Source organism: Typopeltis vanoorti, chromosome 5, assembly GCF_054136105.1.
Source record: "Typopeltis vanoorti isolate ZY-2024b chromosome 5, IOZ_Tvanoo_1.0, whole genome shotgun sequence".
NCBI lineage: Eukaryota > Metazoa > Arthropoda > Arachnida > Uropygi > Thelyphonidae > Typopeltis > Typopeltis vanoorti.
Genome location: NC_143553.1, coordinates 59,915,395 through 59,938,709, shown reverse-complemented (window position 1 = coordinate 59,938,709; position 23,315 = coordinate 59,915,395). Strand labels below are relative to the sequence as shown.

Here is a 23,315-nt window from a genome sequence, read left to right as displayed (position 1 = left end):
TTTTTTGTAATTCATCCAGGTCTGTGGTGTGCTGTATAGCTCTTTTCTTAAGCATATGGATAATGCTAAGTTTCTGGGATATATATATAAACAGAGATGCGCGTCAAGGCTTGCTAGTATATCATCTTCAGAGATAGGGATGTTTCAACAAGATTTTATTGAAAACTTAAAAAAAAACATCCCTATCTCGGAAGATGATATACTAGCAAGCCTTGACATCACATCTCTGCTTACAAACATTCCAGTTGTGGAAGTCATCAACATCTTAGACAACTTGTACCCAAGAAACATCACTACTTTGTTCAATCATTGTTTAACTTTGAACTATTTCGTTTGGCAAAAAACAGCCTACAAACAACTTACTGGATTAGCCATGGGTAGCCCACCCCCCTCTCTCCTTCTTGTGCTGACTTATTCATGGAACCCAGAGGATAAAATCTTATCTCAAATTACTCCAAAACCGAAAACTTGGTACAGATATGTATATGACATCTTTATCATTTGGAATCATACGAAAGAAGAAATAATGGATTATCTCAACCAAATCAATAGTTTCCACCATACCATCAAATTCACATTAGAAATTGAAAAAGATGAAAAACTTCCATTTCTAGACATCCTAATAAAAAAAGCAAACCAATAACAGTATCAACATGTTTGTATATAGAAAACCTACAAATACTGGATGTTACCTCCATTTCAACTTGTCTCATCATATATCCCAGAAACTTAGCATTATCCATATGCTTAAGAAAAGAGCTATATATTACACAACAGACCAAGATGACTTACAAAAAGAATTAACTACAATATCCAGAGAGCTATCCTTAAATGGTTATCCTAAAAGACTCTGCAACAATATCCTCTTTTCGGATACCACAAAGACAATGTGATGACACCCAATACATCAATACTATAACTATTCCATTTGTCAGCAGCATTTCCAAAAAATTGGCTATCCTTCTAAAACCACACAATATTATAGCATTCAAGTCGGTCAATACTATTCGGAAATTTTTAAGATCACCGAAAGACCCTCATCCTTTCTACAAGTACTCTGGAGTATACCTTGTAATATACCTTGCTCCTGTGGTGTTAGTTATGTTGGTCAGACCTCTAGAAGCTTCGAAACGAGACAGAAAGAGCACATAGGCTATGTTAGAAACAATAGACAAGATATTTCAGGCCTTTCTTCCCACTTTGCCTCTACCAACCATCTTATTGAGTGGGATAAGAGTCATATGCCCTATATAGAAGAGAACTACCATTCCAGAACCTTCAAAGAGGCTGCTATGGTCACCCGTTCAACAGGAAATCTAAATAAAAATCAAGGTCTAATCCTACCGGAAATTTGGAAAGCTTTAATCAGATCACTAAACATCAAAGAAATGAACTTTCACGCCAATTACATTATGTCTCGTAACAAATAAATCATGTTCCCGAGACACACGCATTGTCTCGCACAATACTAATTTTGTATGAATTAGAACTGTCAGTTAAAACCTAGTCTGTTACTTTCATATCGCTTACCAATTGTATCCATGAAGATGCTGATAGCAAAAATCGGTGAAACTAGTAGGACGAAAAATTAAAATTCACTTGACTAACATTCATAAAAAGTCTTATACTTCTTCAGTATATTTATTATGCCCTCTAGTAGAGCCTGGTTCAGGCAAATGCAGCAATTTCCTGAACTAACATAAACTTCAATTAAATATCCTCTCCGTCTATTAGATAAATTCATCAGATTACAACTAATCCACAAATTCTTATGATTATCATACTAAAATCCCTCTACAATTTTGAATCAATTCTAATTACACAGAATTCTCAACATCAATAAAACCTTGGTGAGTGAAACTGGGATGCACCATAATCCAACAACAGTGGCCTGATTAATGACCGTAGTCATGGAAGTGTTCTGGAATACTTCCGAGCAGTCATGGAACACTTTCCTGACTGCAGTATACCAATTCTAGAACATCTAAGCAATAAGAACATAATAACCAAAAGAAAAACAGAATATAAAATACAGGAAAAACAGAAATAGCAGTCCACACTCTTGAACAGAAGAATACCCAAAAATCGACAAAGCCGTAATAGTAGATATATAGGAAAATGAAACAATGCTTAGAACGGAAACAATATCCATAAATTGTGACAAAAAAACTCAATAAACGTTCACCACTTCCATATAATCTCCGAGAGTTTGAAGCTCCAAAACAAAAATTAGATCACGACTCCGACCAATAGAAAACAACACAGATACACTGAAGACAAAAACACCATGCTGACATGGCACAGCCTCCACTTTTCCCACCAGCTCCGAAGACGGCACACAATCAAAATGGGTCGCACTCCATTACTCCCATCCCTAATTTTGTTTTCATCATATTCTATCCTTATCCTTTCCCCAAAAAAATTCCTATCTTTCAACTTCTTCCCAAAGAATTCACCACCCACCCTCAAAATCTGGGTTTTAAATTTCACATACCTTGTGTCTGACCCACAATTCTTCCACATCTCTCTCTCTCTCTCTATCTCCACATTTCCAACCCCTGCCCCTTCCTTTCAGTCATGCTTACTTCAGTATTATCACCATATGCCAAATGCTGATCAATAAGATGACAACCAAACATTCTACAAAAGTATGTTATTCCTTCCTTATATTCTTCATATATATCTATATCTTTAAAATATCAGCAATGCCCTAAAAATTGAGTAAACAGCCAATGACATCATAAAAAGGGGTACTGCTAAACAAAAATAAGCAAAATAGCCATAAAAATTAACCTTTAAAGTTAGTTTTATTTGAAATTCTACCCTTGATGTATGCTTTATAATAATTATTCTCTCCCTTAGTTATTAATCACCAAACTGGGTCTTCTTATGTCAATAATTACATGTCATTATATAAAGTGACCATGAAGTTTATATAAAATCTGGATACTATTGAAATAACATGGACACGAAGCTCATTTTGATATATTTTATCAGTGTGGATATTTGGATGATTAATTCTCCTAAAGTCAAATGACTGCAATTTTATAAAGAGGTTCTAAATAATTGATATGGGCCCTCATTAATTCCTCTGATGTTATTGTGAAATCTAAGATCCTATCTCTTCTAGTAGGTTCTCATACATGTTGTTTCAGATAACTATCAAAGCTTCAAAAATTTGCTACCCATTGTATTATAAGTTTCATCATGGAGGTTTAATGGAGTATTAATGGAACTAAGAAAGGATTAAAAACTATTTTAATTCTTCCAACATTTCATTTGTCACTGAGACATCTTCAAGGAGTACAAACTACAATTTTGCATCAGACAGCACCAAACAAACCATCTTCCTCACACCTAAAATCCTCAACTTCTATTTTTGTTGGCTGAAGTTCTTCAGCTATAATCAGTAATATCCCTCCTCCTGTCCTATTCTCTCTATCCTGTCTGAAAATACAATAACCCCTTACATTATATCCCTGTATCTACATCTTCTGTAAACCATGTCTTGGTAATGCCAATAATTTTTGACCAAGATCAGCTGATCAATGCCAAAAACTCCTCCTTTTCATTTCTGATTCATGTATATGTGTTTCAATATCCCTTTGAGCCCACAATTCCCATAATGTCATTATCAACCAATTCAAAATGATTCAATATGAAACCTGGGAGTGTACCTGGCAATTCATGAACATTTCTGTATTGACACTCATCTGTTCCAGGAGTAGCCAGACACATTTGACTAAATCCCTCTAGATACCACTAATTCCCTGATTTTATACTTCCAACTTATCACTGAACACTCTCCAAACCAAAACCAAGTCTTTTTGCCTATCATATTCATTCCAGATGTCTATAAACTGCACATATTTCTCCTACACAATCTTCTCATGAACCCATTAGCAATCATTGCCCTTAGCAGTTCTGTGATACTGAGACAGCAAACTCAATCTTTGCTTTCTCAAAATCCCTCACATGGAACATGCATACACACACACATCACAAAATCCCTCATAATAAACTCATTGCATAAGGAAGCCTTGGCTGCCATTTTTTTTGTATGAATTGGTGCTCTATAAAATGCTTTTTTAAACAATATCATGTAATAAGATTCACAAACAAACACAATCACAGTATCTAAGTAAAATACTACTAGTAATGATTATCAAAATTGTGAATATTTACTACAACAGAAAGAATTATCTACATATGTGCTGCACTACTACTTCCCTTTATGACAACACTAGTGACCATTGATAATTACTGTTGAAATTACGGTGATTAATTAGAATTTCACAGGCTCCTTTAAATTTGCACTCAGACCAGGTTTTGGTGTAAAGAACAGGTATCTCTCCAGTCAGTTCTGTGTAGAGTATGATTAGAAATGCCAGATTTACCACAGTTATTAAATTTAACATATCATTTGTGTTACTTTTTCTGGATGGGAATCATGCATCTAGTTTAGTCTATATATGTCAAGGTTACAGTTGCACTGAATACTGCACATGTTAAGGTGGGCCAGGGGAGGAAGGAATACCTTGGAGGGGTTGAATAAGTTCTTTAATTTGCAGGCAGTTTAAAGATGGCATTCAGATTGCATAACCAGTCTTTTCAGAAGCATGGTTTCACATCACATCCCTGCCAACATTGTTTTGCCCACATATATGTTATTGGTCATGTAAACTTTCATGTGTGGGTCAGATTAAACAAATCTTTAGTGTAGTATTATGTTTATTTTTTCTGATAATCATTTAATGTATGGAACAGCTAATTTATCTTAATTTTTTTTTTCTTTTTCAAGGTTACACAGTGGTCAGCATTCATTGTATACGATTTAAGGAAACAAAAAGTTGTCTCAAAGAGTTGGTAAATCACTGTCCCTCTTACATAAAAAAAATACACAACACTTCATAAACAAAATTAAAAACATCACACTCAACAATGAAGATTTATGGTTATTTATATTTATTTACATAGAGTCCTAACAATTTGCTCTGATGAGCAGGTGCTTAAAAAGAAATATGAAATTATTAGCCAAACCATTATAAAGAATGGTTACAATAAAAAAAAAGTTCATAAGATCCTCCACAATAATTGCATGAAATGCAAAAAGATTACAAAAATGCCATAGCCATACCATACATTACAGGAATATCAGAAAAAAATTTGATAGAACACTACATTAATAAAAAATGAAGACAACTTTCAAACCCCCTGAAAAATTAAAAGTATACGTAACACATTCAAAGATCCCCTTTTTTACCTTACCCACCTAAGGGTTTACAGAATCCAGTGTCTCTGAGAGAGATCTGAACATTCTGAACAATGCAATGCTTCCTACTTTATGGTATTTCCATGGAACTGACTACTGTCTCTTTCAGCAAGACAATGCACTGTGTCATACAGGATGCTGCTGTAACTGTGTGGTTTGTGGAAACGAATGTCACTGCACTTGAATGGCCTCCACAGAGCTCTGATCTCAACCCTATTGAACATCCGTGGGATGAACTGGAATATCAGGTGAAGACAGAGACATCTGCCTCACAACAGTCCAGGATCTTATTATATGCCTACAGGAAAAATAGTCCAAGATTTTCATTGATCACTACTGTACACTTGCGAAAAGTATGCTCCGTAGGATTGCCAAAGTCATCGCAGTGAAAGAAAGTCCTACATCTTATTAAGGTGGGCATCATGGTTGTTAGTTTATCCCACTATGGTGTCCACTGACCTCTTTCCAAGCAGCTGTATATGCATATAAGTGTGCATGATGATGACCTTAATGCAAAAGTTGAAACATCAGAAAATTAAAGTTATTGCTTTTGACAAGGCGGTAGTCTGTATAATTTTACCATAATGAATGATGATCACCATATGACATAAAAAGAAGGGACGTATGGATAAATGGTGGATGAAGGCAGAATGTTTAGAGAGAGAAACAGTGGTGTTGAGAAAGGAAGTGAAAGCTTTGATAAATGAGTTGAGAAGGAAAAATTAACAGAAAAATTAGAAGACCTCAGACAAAGTTAACTGATGCAAATAGAACAAAAGTGGATCTAAGGAAAAGTCAGAAGAATGAAGGAATAAGAGTTAGAAGAAGTGGAAGAGAATGGTAGTGTCAGAGAAACAGAGAGAGAGAGAGAGATAAGAGAAGATGCAGAAGCCAGGACAGGTGATATCAGTGCAAGAGAAATGTAGTTGAGTAACATGATATATGGAGATTTGATGATTCAATGTGCAGAATAGAATATCAGAGAAGTCCTTTCAGAATAACAGTGAGCATGAGTATGAAGATCAGGAAAGGACAAAATGCAGATAAGATTGTGGTGATGGTTGGTACAAATAACCCAAGAGGCAGTGTGAACTGGGCCGCAAAAGATACACAACATGTAGTCAAAATATTATGACCACTGTCTTAGAAACTGACATATGCTGTATCACATTGCAAATAATGCTCATCAAGAGATGAGAGTTATTTGTAATGATTTCTATAGCTCCGCAAATGTGCATGCTGTGGGATTCCAATACCAACATGGATTCAAATCTGATAAATTTAGTAGTCACGGTAACATCTGAAAGTCACTTCTGTGTTTGGAAAATGCCCTCTTGATTATATCAGCAAGATAACACAGTGCATTATCCTGCTGGAACATCTGAGAAAACAGTTACTATGAAGGAAGTACATTTCTTCTTCTTTGAGTATCATCTCCTATCGGAGCTCGGCGACCACCTTGGCAAATTTTGAGTGATCCTCAGCCACTCTAAACAGCCCCTCAGAGCTCATGCGAGTCCACTGTCTGATGTCTGCCAGCCAAGATTTTCTTCGTCTTCCTTGTCCTCTTCTTTCATTTATCTTCCCCTTTATAACCAATTGAAGTATTTTATATTTTTTATTACGAAGTAGGTGACCAAGATATGCAGTTTTCCTTCTTTTTATGGTATCTTAAAGTTCACGTGATTTCCCCATTTGTTACAGTATTTCCTGATTGGACGTTTTTGCTGTCCATGGGATTTTTAACATTTGTCTGTATAACCACATCTCAAAGGCTTCAAGTTTTTTTTATTGATGTTGTCTTCAAGGTCCAAGTTTCTGCACCGTACAGCAGTATAGACCATACATAGCATTTAACCATGCATACTCTAAGCTCTAAGTTTAAGTTGCAATTACACAGTGTTGATTTCATCAGGAGAAAATTTTTCATTGCCATTTCAATTCTAACTTTCATTTCCATTTCTGGATTGCATTCTTCATTTAACCAGCATTCGGGATATTTAAACTTTGTCACTCTTTCTATTCGTTTCTCATTTAAAGAAAGTGATGAATTAAGAATTGGTTTCTTGCTTATGATCATGAATTTAGTTTTGGTGATATTTATTTTTAATCCCATTTTTTCACTCTCTTCATTCACTAGTTCCAGAAGATTTTGAAGATCCTGAATATTGTCAGCCAGGTGAGCTGTGTCATCAGTATATCGGATGTTACTGATGATTTCACCATTTACATTAATCCCTTCCTTTTAAGATTTTTTGAAATATGGCTTCTGAGTATATGTTAAAAAGAAGAGGTGACAGCACACATCCTTGCCTCACTCCTTGTTTGATGTTAATGGGGTCTGTAATAATGTCATCAACTTGAACAGATGCCTTTTGGTTCCAATATAAGTTTTGAATGATCCTGATGTCTTTAACATCTAATCCAATTCTCTTTAATTGTGCAATCATTTTAGTATGTTGGACTTTATGAAATGCTTTCTCAAAGTCAATGAAGCAAATGAATACTTCCTTGTTTTGATCGATACATTTTTGGAATAAGATTTGAGAGAAGAAAAGAGCCTCTCTCTTGTTCCCAAACAGTTTCTAAAGCCAAACTGGGTATCACTGATGGTGTCTGCACATTTTCTGTATATTCTTTTTTGAATTATTTTCAGGAACATTTTGAGAACATGACTCATTAGGCTGATCATTCTATAGTCATTACAAGTTTTCGCATTTGCTTTTTTAGGTAGCATGATGAAGGTCGACTGTAACCAGTCTTGTGGGAATATGCCTGTATCGTAGACCTTATTAAATAGCTTTACTAATATAGCAATGTTGTCACCTTCTAATAACTTTACTATTTCTGCTGGTATTCTATCAGGGCCTAAGGCTTTACCATTTTTAGCTGAGTTCAGTTGCCATTCTACCTCTGATCTTAAAATGCATGGACCATCCATCTGTTCATAAGTATTTTCTGGTTCCGTCTGTTATCAGAAAAGAGTTCTTCTACATATTTCACCCATTCTTGTATTTTGTCATCTTTTTCTGATATTATTTCTCCCTTTTTGTTTCGAAGGACACAGTTGTTTTTTTCTTAAATATACCTGAGGTCTCTTTCAGCTTTTTGTGCAGATTAAAACTGTCATGCTTTTCTTGTAGAATTTCAATTTCTCTACATTTTTCATTCATCCAGATTTCTTTTGCTTCTTTGATCTTGCCTTTAATAATTTTTTGAACCTCTTTATATTTTGTTGGACTGTGATTTTTATATGATCTGCGTTGATCCATGTACATTAACATATTAATGTACATGAATGTACATTAACAACCATAATGAACAGGTACTTTTTAGCACTCATAGCATAGGTATCAGGGATCCAATAGATTCCCAGGTAAATATCAAGTGTGCTGTAGTAAGGTATTCCAAGAGTGAAAGGATACTTCCATTTCTGGATTACCTTTCAAAGTCTTTCAGATCACATTGCTTGCCCATGTTGATCAACAATTTCAAATGAATACATCAGACCTCCAGTATCATATACATTGGCTTTCACAATGATACAAGTGCAACCTGGCAAGCTGGAATGACTGACTATGAAATAATGGAGTAGACAATGTTCTGACTGGATAGCATATGAGATAATTGTTAGAGGTAGTACAATATAATATAACAGGAAAGACAGCTTGTTTCTTTGGTATGATAATTCAGAACTGAGAAATATAAAAAAGATTATTATTTTTCTTTAAACTTAAAATTCACAATATTTTGTTGTGATTTCTGGAAGGGAATAATATAAAACTTATTCCCCCATCCTTTCTGGATTCATCAGTTCTAAATAAGAAGGCCTGATCTATCCTTTACAGTCAGGAAGTACTTTCTCACTCCAAAAAACATAAGTACTTATTTTAAACTTTAACTCTGAATTCCTTATAAGCAACTTCTTACATTAAATAAAGCTGATTCACTATACTAGTACTGTATAATTTATGATCGATGGTTGAAATTTTGAACACTGAAAAGAACTTTGCACCAAATAAGATGTTATTCGTTATTTATTTATTACAGCTAATGCTTGAAAAATTTTGAAACCTACCTGTATCAAGTTCATTGCAGTGAACCAGTGGAAGTTTTTATGCTTGCTTAGTTGCATAATATATGATTTTAGACAATGGGCAGTACTTGGAATTGTTTTAACAGAATCCACTTGTAATCTGAAATATACATGAATACTTGAATGAATGGATATGATCTACATTTTTTTAATAATTAAAGTAGAGTTTAATTATTTTTCATATACAAGAAGTCATTTTTACTTTATTAATCAATATCAACAATTTCTAAAGAATAAAAAAAAAAGTTATGAAGAACAAACACCTGTTATAGGAACAGCATGTTCATATGCACTATCAACCAGGGTTACATAAACAACAACTAGTTAGTTGGTTACATAAACCAACTAACTAGTTGTTGATGCAGCACATGCTGATATTATAAAGACATACAACTGACTAATAGTAGTCAAATGCATCCCTTGGGTTTCAGAGAGAATAAGAAAGTGCTATCTTTTCTGAAACTCAACATGAAAAGCTTTAACCTCCTCAAACCTAAAGTTTGGTATAGATATGCTGATGATTCATCATCTGCATATCTGTATCAATCTTAGGACTGTGCAGATGGATCATCTGCACAGTCCTAAGCTTCCCAAATCCCTCAGAAACCAATCTTCACAGTAGAGTATGGTGCATTCTTTAAAGAGCAAAATGGGATGTAGAATTTACAGAAACAGAGTAGAATTTGGGAAACAAAGATAAGATGCAGAATTTATGCTTGGTGGGGATATATTGTTGGAGGTTACATCCAGCCTGATGTTGGCTACTCTTCTAGTGTCCAAAATATGTCAGTCTGCAAGAGCAGAAAATACTGGGGGCAATGATCTACATGGTATCCTCTCTATCTACATGATAGACAGGATCTTCTGTAAGCAGAAAAGGGTAGCTTATTTTTGGTATGGTTTAAAGGAAGTCTGTAAGCTGTATCTTTTAGTGATGGCCTGCCACATCTAAAAATTCAATAATTCAGCCAAAAAGAATCAAAAGCTTCAGTTGCCACCAGAACAAACTGTAATTAATCTATCAGCTCAATAATGAAGCTATCAATGCCCTCCACCTGAGACACAGCTATATAATAGCAGTAAAGAAAATACTTAGTTTACAAATCATGGCAAAAATAGAATGAAGTATCAAAGTACAAATAATATCTGGCGACATTAGTAATATTCTGAAGGATGCAATCCCCCCCCCCCCAAAGGAATTTGTCCTTAGCTGAACTAGCACAAACAAGAATAAGGTAGATAATGGTGTTATAGTCCTTGAACACCGTAAGTATGACCAAAAAAAAAAAATGTTGCCCTAATCAGAGATCAATACCATGTGCTAAAAAAGAGTACTCAAATTAGAGACTATCATATCCTGGCCAAGAGCCATATGGAGAATGACCGTTGGAAATGTTTTAACACATCATAACAGCTAACATCTGTTTCACTACAAAAAGGTTGAAAAAAATGTCTGCCCTTCTTTGACACTCAGGTCACTAGTCTACCCTGCAGATCCTTATCCTTTTCTGTCTAAAGGAAACCTTACCCACACAAGTAGATAAAGTCATCATTTATTGCATCGCTCCCTCCTAACAGTATGTTGTTATCAAAACCTTAGTAAATAGAGAAAAGGACCATTTGTTCAGTGCTTATCCAATGAAATCAATCACACACACGAATACACAGGACACTTTTTCAGCCAATGGCATCACTCCCCCTCTCATAAAATGAACAGAACTTTCCATCCATCCTGCAAACCTGACCCCACTAAAATCCAGATCATACAAAAGTCTACTGCCATCCCTTAAATAAGGGACATTAAAAAAACATATTGCGCAACCTTAAAAGAGACTATATACAAACTTCCTTTAAAATCAAACCAAAAATTAGTTACCCATATCTACTCACCAAAAAGATTGATCATGTAGATCAATATTCCCTGCTCTTGCAAATTAACATACTGCAGACAAACTGGAAGAACAGCTAACATCTGCCTGGATAAACAGGAACTATGTCCATTATCTAGACCAGAGTTCCCAACCTTTTTGTTTCCTAGAACACATTCTAAAATACCGGTAGGGAGACGGGCACCATCTATTTTTTCGGAATTGCAACGCTACTGTTGCACAACAAACAAACACAATTAGCTTTAAAATTAATGAAACAATATGCTTTCTTCCAGTCAGTGTTAAAATTATAGGTTCATTGTCTTTTACTTGATTCACTCATTTTAGGATTAAAAATCAAAATATTTCAAAAATTTAAGTACAAGACACCGTTTAAATTATGAGCATATAACTAGCAACAGATAATGAACAACTTCAAATGCGTGTCTACTTCACATTGTATGCATTTAATATTCGTCATGTCATTAATGCATGCGTCATATAGCATGCCATGAATTGTTGCGTGATGTGCACGTGATTATTTCAAACTATATGGCACACGGTTAAACAGCGGCAGGCACACACAAATTGATTGACGGGCGCCATGGTGCCCGTGGGCACAGGGTTGGGAACGCCTGATCTAGACTATAAACATTTTGGAGCAGTTAACCATGGCAATGACAGATCACAGGATTCAACAGGAGGGGAAACCTCTATTATACAGAAGCAGATACAAATCTGAAAGACTGTTCCTGGAATCTGCCACCACACTACAATATTCTCTGAATTTAAATAAACATGACTGCCTCACCTTACCCAAATCTGGTAGGTAATCTTGAGGCCTTCAGCAAAATGAGCAAGAGCCCCATCACTTCACTCATAGAGCATGCCAATTAGGACTTGAAGATCCCACCTTTTAACAATCAGTCTATGCCTTCCTGTTAATGTGCCTACTGGCATGGGAATAGTTTATATCTGTGCATCCATTAATCTGACTTGGTGACCAAAGCCAAAAATCGATCTAATAATTGAATAACTAAATAAAGTTAGTTAACTATTACCTTTGGATGCATGTTTTCTCCTCTAAACAAGTTTTCTTGTCTAACTAGATTGTACCGTTAAGTACAATAGATAGCTTATTTTAAACAGATGTCTTATTTTAAAAGGTGAATGATTCTCTGCTAGGAATACAAATTGTATGTGAAAAGGAAAAGAAGTATGTATCGCATAGAGAGTTAGGGGCAGAACTCAGACAATAACTATCCTTAAGTCATACTTGTTGTAGAATCTAATTTTGCTGAAATACTTTTTGCATAGCTACTACCACAGCATTATTTGTTTCTTAAGACATCAGTTTTATATTATCCATATATAATCAGTCCCTCCTCAAACCATTTATAATTAATAAACAGAAACAAGAAACCGAGGTTCAGAGTGTAAGTGTTCTTATCAGTGTGACAAAAGATTGCCACACTGATAAGGAAACAACTAGAGAGACCAAGAAGAGTTTTTTTTTCAAAGTGTGATTAGACTACATCCAGTATAGAGATTAAATCACCTGGATTTTTGGGAAGAACAGAAAAAAAACACTAAAAGGTTCAGGTGCAAGTAAATATAATAATATTAACAATGAAGCCCAATTCAGAAAATGTGAATTTTACAACTACGAGGGTGGTCTGAAAAGTTCTCGGCCTAACAATGAAAAAATGAATTTATAATTTCAAAATTATTTTTATTTTTCAACATAATCTCCCTTAAGACTAATACATTTATTCCAGTGATGCTCCAGCACCATTATCCTGTTCCTGTAGTGGTTCTCAGTAATATTTGCAAAATACCCCTCTACAGCTGAAATCACCTCTTGATTCGAAGAAAAACGCTCACCAATGAGGAAGAGTTTTAGTTTTGGGAAGAGATAGAAGTCAGAGGGAGCCAAATCTGGGGAACAGGGTGGATGTTCCAACACTCCATAGTGCAGATCACTTAATTTTCCCATTGCCAAAACACCTTTGTGGACAGGTGCATTGTCCTGATGAAAGATGATTTTTTTTTTCTGCAAACCGGATCTTTTCTGATGAATTTTTTCATCTAGTCAGGTTAAAAGATCAGAATAATATTCCCCGGTTATTGTTTTACCCTTTTCAAGATAATTAATAAACAAAATGCCTTTAGTTCCCAAAATTTCCAAAACACCGATGTCATGACCTTTCCTGCTGATGGAACAGACTTTTGTCTTCTTTGGCACTGAACAACTGGCTTCTGTCCACTGTTTTGACTGCTGTTTGGACTCTGGTGTGTAATAGTGAATTCACGTCTCATCCATAGTAATAAATCAACGCACAAAATCAGTTTTATTCTCGTTAAAATGCTCCAAGCACTCTTCAGAGATTTTCATGTGAGTGAGTTTTTGATCTGTTGTGAGCAAGCACAGCACCCATTTTGCGCAAAGCTTTCTCATTTGCAATTCTTCATGCAAAATATATCCTACATGTTCTTTTGAAATGCCTATAGTCTCAGCAATTTCATGTACTTTGACTTGCTGGTCATCCAATACCATATCGTGCACTTGATCAATGATTTCTGGTGTTGTTACACTTTTTGGACGTCCTTCATGTGGATCATCTTCAAGGCTGGTACAGACACATTGAAACTCGGCAGCCCATTTCTTAATTTTCGAAAACAAAGAAGAGTGTCCATAAACTTTTATGAACTTTGAACGAATTTCTTTTGGCGTTAAACCTTCTTTTACAAAGAATTTTATAACTGCACGATACTCAATTTTATCCATTTCAAGGGATACAGACAATGCTTTCGCTTCAGACAGCTGTATAAAACTACGTGATAGAATGACTTGCAATTTCACATGGATGCTTATGACAGATGTATCAACTTAGATAAAAAAAAAATCTTGCCGATAGTGTTGCCATCTATGGTCGAGGCTGAGAACTTTTCAGACCACCCTCATAGATAGAAGAAAATGGTAAACAGAAGGAATCCAAGACAGAGCTGTATAGGTTAGTAAGAGGAACAGATGCAATTAATAGCAAGGAGATTATTCAGAAGACAGAAAAAAGAGAACATTATTCCTACAAAAATTCCAATGTCTCGCCATACCTTTAGAGCGGTGGGAGGATATATGTGAAATATGTTTCCAGAAGGTATTGCAAGTGAGATAATCACTGAAGACATGCGCACACCAACAGTATGGAACGATTCTCCCATGTCAAATTTGACTCCAAAAAGTCTGTGATAATAACAGTTAGCATTCAATAAATTATGCAAATTCTATTCGCTATGAAAAAAATGTACTTGTCCTATATCTCCCCTGTGATTTTTTTTTTAATTTTATGACCTAATAAGTTAATTGGAGTTCCATAAAGTGATTAGGGGCAATGATGAATGTTCAGAGGACATTTTCTTTGCAACAACGATTCAAAAAAAAAAAAAGTCAGTATTGATATCAGGAAAAATATAATTTGTTAACATTATTTTTGTTATTAGAATGACCTTCTATATTACACACATTCTTCTGTTTTCTTAAAGTAAAAAAAAAGATTTTGTTCAAAAAATTATTTTTCAAAAGTAGAATATTTCTTTTTATTTAGTAGCTCACAGTCCATCTGGCGTGTTGCTACTAAATAGGTGAGTGTACTTGTTGAGTCCTATTAATAGTAAAAACAATTATGAAGTCAATGTAACAAACTGCAAGAAAAGTAAGTAGAGAAGATGTAATGCAGAACTTCAAGATGAGTTGACTGGATATACGTTTATATTTTATTTATTTATTTTATTTTATTTTTTGATTTATGATTTATTATTATCTATATGATTCTTCAGTAAAATCACATACTGCATTCAACAAACATTTTCATACTTATCTCGCATACTATAATATAACATAAAAAAAAAAGACTTACCTTTTAAAATTTGTTGTCGAGTCACAAAAACATTTTTTAAGATATGAGCAGCTCACTCGAAATCCTACAGCAGACATGATGGCTAAAACAAAACAAAACATTCGAAACATATGAGGATGACTACGATCCCAAAACACATACGAAAGAAATACTGATGAAGACCCTATGCAGCTGAAGAATGAGTTAAAACTGTTAAAATTTGCCCTAATATTAGCAGATACAGCTAGATCTGCTAATAAAGCTGAATGTTGTAAGTCAATAATTGTCAGAAAACTATCATACAAACAAAGACATAAAACAAACTGAAGTCCAGCTGGAAACCATGGATACCATACAGTCATAAATGCAAAAGCAAGTAGTGGTCCATTTCTTGCTAAAGCTTTTATACGTTTTGTTATTATTTCTCGGTCACTAGCAGTGGATGATTTCTTTAAATATGACTGATCACTTATCCAACCAAATAGTGGATCATTAAAAGAATTCCATATTAAAAAAACAGACTCTCCTAACCAAAAGGCATTCCTATCAATCTTGTATATGGATACAAAAGTTTCTATATGATACAAGAGAAAGATATTCTGCAGAAGTGACAAAAACAAGGCAAGAGACCCATAAGCAAAGTAAACAGGCAGAGGTGGTCGATCCATTCCCTATATGAATAGCATTACTAAGAAATATTTACATATTTTTTTTAAATTACTGAAAAACAAATGAGTTTAATAGTTTATCAGTCATTATACATAAAAGACTTGAAGATCCTTGAAAACAGCTCTTCCATTTTGTTTCACTTAATGTCTTCATTTCACCTATAACAAAAAATAAATAAATAAATAAGGCATTACGAAGTCAAACATTCTAAATGCAGTTTCCTAAATATTAACAAAATTAATATATTTATGTGAAAGGAGTTTAATATTGATTTTTTAGCAGAATTAACTCACACCATATTAAGACAACAAACTATAAATTTATTGTCTTGATATTTTATTGATTAAAAGTAGCATTTTCTAACACGAAAGTAATTCTCAGAAGCACAAGATGCTACAATTAAGTATGTAATATATTCAAAATTGTAATAAAAAAAGTGAAAACTTAAGTCCTACAAATGCTACATAGAACTATAGCCAATAGCTGGACTACAGGTGGCTTTAGAAATTGTGGGTAAATTAATACAGCCATAACCGATAAGAATAGGAGAGTGTATTCACTGCTGCCACAAATTCTAAAAATAGCTTTTCAGATTTGTTGCAGCTTCTTTGTAATCTATCCTGGTATGAAGGAATATCTAAAGTGGTCAATCAGATAATAATGCTACCATTATTATCTGGTGGCAGCATATGCATTTATTATTATTATTAACATCTGATCTCCATGGAGTCAGAGAGTCACTGTGGAAGGTACACACACACTATCACATACAAAGCTCATCCAACCAAGCCTAGAACTAGTTCAATGTGTCTATATTCACAACACGCACAGGCAATGCATTCCATTCACTAACCACTCTCTATGCAAAGAACCTTCTCCTCACTCCTCTGCTCACACCATCCTTATTAAATTTCTCACAATGGCCTCTTGTTTTACATCCTTCTCTCATTCTCTGAAATATCTCCTCTATGTCAACCTGATAACAACCCCTAACTAGCTTATTTTTCAATCATATCTCCTCTCCTCCTCCTATTCACAAGGCTTTGCAATTTATATTCTCTCAATCTGTCCTCGTACTCCACATTCCAAAGACCACTGACCACCTTTGTGAATCTTCTCTGGATCCATTCTAGCATATCCTTATCACTATGAAAACCTAGTGACCAAATTCTATGCACAATAATCCAAGACCTTATATAATGCTCAAAACAATTAGGGGATATTCTTATTAAAATTATTTCATGCTAAAATGTATAATTTGTTAAATATCAATTATTTAAACAATATCTCATCAATTACAAGCTATCCATAAGTAAGAAATATTTATTCATGTATAAAGTACCCAATAGTTATTTGCAGAAATTTGTAATTATCCGACAGAAACTAAAATATCTCCTAATTGTTTTGAGCAGTGTACAATGGCATCATAACCACTTTCTGTATGTCAAGGTCCTCTGCATCATTGCCATTATCTGATGTGACGTCTTCACAACTTGTGCAATGTGGCAACTGAATTTCAAGTCCTTGTTCTCCACCACTCCCAGATCTCTCATCTCCTCTACCTCCTTTAAAGTTTCCCCACCAAGCGTATACTTTGCATTCCATCATTGCTTATCAAATTTCAAAATCTTACACTTGCAACATTGAACTGACAGTTCCATTTATCTGCCCATTCATGCAATCTATTCAAGTCCTACTGTAAGGCAATAATATCTGCTTGATTTTGCATTGCTCTTCCCAATTATGCATCGTCTGCAAACAGCAGCATATTACTAGTTACACCCATCCCAATATCATTAATATACAAATTGAACAACAATTGTCTAAAAACTGATCTCTGCAGCACACCACTAATGACCTTCCTCTTTTGGGATACTGCACTGACATATACAACTATCTGATACCTATCTGACAGCCAGTCACTAATCTAACTCAGAAATCCATTATCCAATCCCATCCGTTTCAATTTATTTAACTTAGCAGCTTGTCATGTGGCAGACTATCAAATGCAAAATCTAAATATACTATTGTCTATGCATTTCCCTTGTCAAAGACATTTGTTAACTTGTTATAATACCCAAGTAAGTCAGTAAAACATGATCTCCCTTTAACAAACGCTGATAACCACTGAGAATACTGCTGTTATCATTCCATTTCTATATCCTACTTATCACCAATCTCTCTAGTACCTTAACCACAACTCCAGATATACAGATTGGAATATAATTTGTAGCCACAGCCTTATCACCACCTTTATGCAGTGGAACAATTTTACCTTCTTTCCACTCCCTTGGAACCTGTGCTGCTGTAAGACTCTTATTAAACAGGCATGCCAATGCTACTGCAAATTCTCTAGAACATTCCCTTAAGACACATGGTAATATGTCATCAAATTAAATCACCTTATTGACATCAAGACTATTTATTTCCTCAAATACAATGGTGGAATATAAACATCACACTGGATAAAGATCTTTTTTAAATTTAGTGTTTTTGTGTTGTAACACCATAAAAAGTTATGAATGAGGGATTGGGCAGGTTCGAAGTTTAGAGGTACAGGAGGAGAGTGTTTCAAATACTGAGTACTCTGGATGTCAGTAAAGCTGTGGGACTGGAGGGTATTTCACCACAAGTTTTGAGAGAATGTGCTAGGGAACTGACAGTGCCTTTGATCTGGCTTTTCAATGAAAGTTTGGCTGCGAGAAAGGTGCCCATGGAATGGAAGGAAGGTAAGATAGTGCCATTGCATAAGGGTGGTAGCAGACTGGAAGTGTCTAATTATAGGCCAGTTTGTGTGTCATCAGTAGTTAGTAAGATCTTGGAGAAAGTAGTGAAGGACCGTATACAGCATTGGGCAGATGAGGGTAATGTTATCTGTGAGAGTCAACATGGATTTGTGAAAGGGCGCTCTTGTTTTAGCAATATGCTAGCCTTTTATGATAAAGTTATAAGAGCATTAGATGAGGGAAAGGTATATACTGCCATTTTCTTAGACTTAGCGAAGGCATTTGACAGGGTGCCATATGATAAGATGATATTTAAGTTGCAGCACATGGGTCTGGATGTCAGATTGGTCAACTGGATTCAGGATTGGCTGTCCGATAGGTATCAGAGAGTTGTGTATGGTGGGGCAGTTTCAAGGAAGCAGAGGTTTACAAGTGGGGTCCCAAAGGACTCAGTACTGGGACCTATATTGTTTAACCTTTATATCTGACACTTTATATCTTTATAAATGACACTGTCAGTGGACTGCAAGGGGATATTCAGTTGTTTGCAGATGATACGAAGCTGGGAAGGATTATTAGTAATAGCACAGATGCGGCAGCCCTGCAAGATGATTTGAATAAGCTAGATAAATGGGCAAATGAATGGGGATGTCAGTTTAATGCAGCAAAATGTAAGGTCTTGCGGTTTGGGAAACATCGATGGGACACTGCATACTCTATGGGAGGAGTTATACTGGAGGAAGTAGGGGAGATAAGAGATCTGAGGGTCGATGTTTGATAGAAACCTGAAATTTAAGGGACATATTGCAAAGGTGGAAGGTAACACAGAGGATTGCTGCAATAATGAGAAGGATGCTGACCTGCAGAGATAAAACAGTTACCATTCTGTTGTATAAGACCCTGATCAGACCACACTTGGACTACTGTTCTCAGATTTGGTCCCCAGGATTTGAAGGGGATAAATTAACTGTGGAAAGGGTACAAAGGCAGATAACAAAGATGGTTTCAGGACTGTACAATGATAGTTATGAGGATTTGCAGAGGGAATGTGGACTGCAGAGTTTGGTGGATAGAAGAAAAAGAGGTGATATGATTGAGACTTTTAAACTGTTGAGAGGTGGTTACAGGGTTGACACGGGGGGGGGGGTTCTTTCGCTTGGTTGAACAGTGGGAAGGAGTGATGACAAGAGGCCATCCCTGGAAGTTACAAAAGGAAACTGTGAGCAAGAGGGTGTGGAGTGGTTTCTTTGCATGGAGGGTAGTTGAACCATGGAATGCATTGCCTGATGGAGTGGTGAGAGTGAGAACGGTTAATGAGTTTACGGAGTAGTATGATAGACTTTGTGTTTCTTAGGAAGGACCTCCCACGATGAATCTTTTGACTCCATGGAGGCCTGAATAATAATAATAATAATAATAATACTTCCTGTTCACTCACAATTAAGCCATTCTCTCCTATATCTTCTACACTTAAGTTTCTCATGATTTCATGAGAAACTTAAAGTGTTTTTAAGTTTTTCATGAAATTTAAACTCATGAGAAAACTTTCAACCTGATGAGGTTGAAAGTTTTCTCATGTTTAAACATCCTTATAAATTGATCACTGAATACCTCAACAATGTCTCCTGCAGAATTACCATTCAAACCATTTTCACCCATTAACATCATCTTAACATAATGATTATTTCTTCTAGTTAACACATATCTAAAAAAAAACTCTAGGATTTTTCTTCACCTGATTGCTAATTTCTGCTCATGCTGCACTTCTGTTGTCCTTACTAACTGAGTCACTTTCCTGGCTTGTTCTTTATACTCTTCATTTAACTGATTAATACCATCATTCATCTTGTACTGCCTCCAAAGTGCCTTCTTCCAGATTTCATGCTTTAAGCCACCCCCTTCCCGCTCATTAATCCCTTTTATTCCTACCTTATTCAGCCTTTGAATACATTCATACATAGATGCTGCTATGTATTTCTTTGTCAGTTCCCAAGCAGCATTTATTTCTTACCACTCAACTCCTCATTCTGTGCTACAGCTCCAAGCTGTCTCCTTAGCTTGTCATAATCACCAGCCTTGTACTTCCACATACTGTATATCATTTCCTCACAGAAGTTTGCATATGGCTAGCCACAACCCAGGTGATCCACTCTATGATCACTTTTACCAACTGGATCAAATCTAAAACTCTCAATTCTTGTGTATCCTCCTTTACATGCTGCCTGAGAAAGTCGTCTCTCAAGAACAAAAGAAATTCATTTTCCTTATTCCCAAATGCTATCCCTTCATTCCAGTTTATATTACCATAATTAAAATCACCCATTTCTTCAACACCACCTTCCACATTTCCTGGCCTATAGTAACATCCAACTAAATATGTCGTCCTGTCAACTTCCATCCCACACTGCCTCATAACTGTTGCCACTATTTCTCTCTTTCATGTCTGCCTTATGTGGACCTAATTCCTCTGCTATTATCAGCAGCACTCCCTCTCACTTCTTGTCCTTTCTATCCTCATGAAAAACCCTGAATCCTTCCATTTCTATTATAGTTAGGATATTATCTTCATTCAACCATGTTCAACTTATTCTAATGATTTTGGGGCAAATAAACTGAATCAGTGAAACCATTTCATCTCCTTTGTTTTCATCTCAAGATGCTGGTTTGATATCAAGTGGAATATAAACATCACACTGGATAAACATCTTTTTTATAATTTAGTTTTTGTGTTGTAACACCATAAAAAGTTATGAATGAAGAAGTGGTACATAAGATAATAATAAGGCTGCAGAATATCTGATATCAGGATAGAAAGTAAGAATGATTCACTGACCTTAATAGACAGGATGAAAAGAAGTGATGGTGATATGACTAAGAAGCTGATTGAATATAGGGGAAATCTTCCACAGGATGGGAATGCAAAGTATCCCAAGAAGTTCTACTGACAAAAGCGGGAAGAGGGAAGAATAAATGAGAACACTGCTTTTTTTTTTTTTTTTTTTTGTTCTGTTTTATTTGGAGAGCAGTAAGTGGAACATATTCAAGGAGGAGATCGAGAGGATAATGAAAGCACAGACCATGTATGATTAAGACTGGCATATCTGAAGGATGTGAAATTGGAACACTAAGTTTGCATTCCTAAAAATATAACACATTATAGCAGTGGCAAATGTAGAATGCTAATAATAATAATAATAATGACAATATCTTTCAAAACAACATGAAAAACACTGGCTAACCTTTTGCTTGGTTGATGTAAGAAGAACCTATTACTGCCACAAAAACATGTCATCATATCCATCTTAAGCAAGACAAATGTGTATCACATTAGCAGTGCTATTATATGCAGGAGATTAATGTTTGAAAAATTTTCAGATATCCAAAGAATACCTAAGAAGAAAATTGAAGAATGGTGATTTTTAGAAGTCAAAGGCTCTACCAATTCAGTGTATATATCCCAAATTTCCATATCATGGATGTAGTATTAAAAAAAAAAAAAGTACTCTGCCAATGGGCTAGAATAACGCTGCAGAAGTATGAGAACAGTTTCTTCAGAGATTACTGGGTTGAATACTTGAGACACTGTCTACAATTTCAATTTAAAATAAGATGAATGGGAACATTTTAGAGGAGATAGTCTAGATGAGAGATCTAGAAGGTGATGGTGGATAGGGGCCTGAAATTTTGGAGACATTTTGCTGAAATTGTGACAGCAGCACAGCAGATTATGACAATGATGCAGTGAACATTTACATGTAGGATGTAAACCCATTATAGGGTTTACATTCTAGAATGCAAAGGTTCTTTGCATTCTAGAAAGGATTTGGCTCCAGATCCTTTCAACTAAAGAGTTGAAATACTGCTATTGAATGAATTATGAAGGCTTCTGGAACAAATGGCAATCTTGGGTGCAACAGGCACTGTACAAATTAGGATGTACTTCTGCAGTTAATTTTTTAATTCCAAAGATTATTATTATTATTATAATAGCAAAAAATCTAGTCCTCACACCCCTACTGACCACACCTTTATTCAACTTCCAGGAATGACTCCTTGTTCTGGTCTCTCTAACTAAGTGCTGAAATATTTCCCCCTGCATCAATCCTATAAACCCTTTAAGTAACTTTAACATTTCTATTGTACCCCTTCTTGTATCAACCAACTTCTGCAATCCACATAGACTTAATCTGTAATCATAGGGAACATTCCACAGACCACTCATCATCTTGGTCACTCACCTCTGAATTCTCTCCACCTTTATACCTCTGAATCCTCTCTACCACTTTCTCATCTGCAAGAAATCCAGGGAACCAGACTTTAACACAGTAATCCAGATGTAGGTATATCAAGGCCTTATAAACAGGAATAACAACTTCTTTATCTCTACATGTTAATGTGGTCTTCAATAACCAAGTAACCTTATGGGCTACCTTAGCAATATCTCCTCTAAACTTTAACTCTCTTGTCTACCACCAACCCTGCATCTCTAGCTTTATCTATTTCCAGGAGTACAGTGCCATTCATGTGATTCACAGCTTGTAATCTATTTATCCCAAAATGCATAATTTTACATTTCTCCACATTAAACTGACACCCATTATTTTTTGCTAATACTGACATCCTATTTAAACTCTTCTGCAAACTCTCCACATTGCCTTGATTAATTATTACTCTACCTAATTTTGCATTATCAGCAAACAACTAAATATTACCTTTCAGGTTATTTCCTACACTAGTGGCCAAAATTGTGGAAACCTTTTGGAAAAAGTATATTTTTGAGGTTTGATG

General features: G+C 35.3%; 1 protein-coding gene across 2 annotated transcripts in view; it reads right to left on the bottom strand.

Moving 5' to 3' along the window:
• The window catches only part of LOC150106457 (solute carrier family 68 member 1-like), an 89,543-nt gene that overhangs the window by 42,236 nt on the left and 23,992 nt on the right, over positions 1–23,315 (bottom strand). For both annotated transcript variants that reach the window (XM_090393138.1, XM_090393139.1), the window contains exons 2-3: positions 15,154–15,959; positions 9,351–9,468 (exon numbers count right to left, since the gene is read on the bottom strand). In XM_090393138.1, the coding sequence (XP_090249264.1) occupies positions 9,351–9,468; positions 15,154–15,800 (765 nt within the window). In that variant the 5' untranslated portion in view covers positions 15,801–15,959. The remainder of the gene's footprint in view (positions 1–9,350; positions 9,469–15,153; positions 15,960–23,315) is intronic.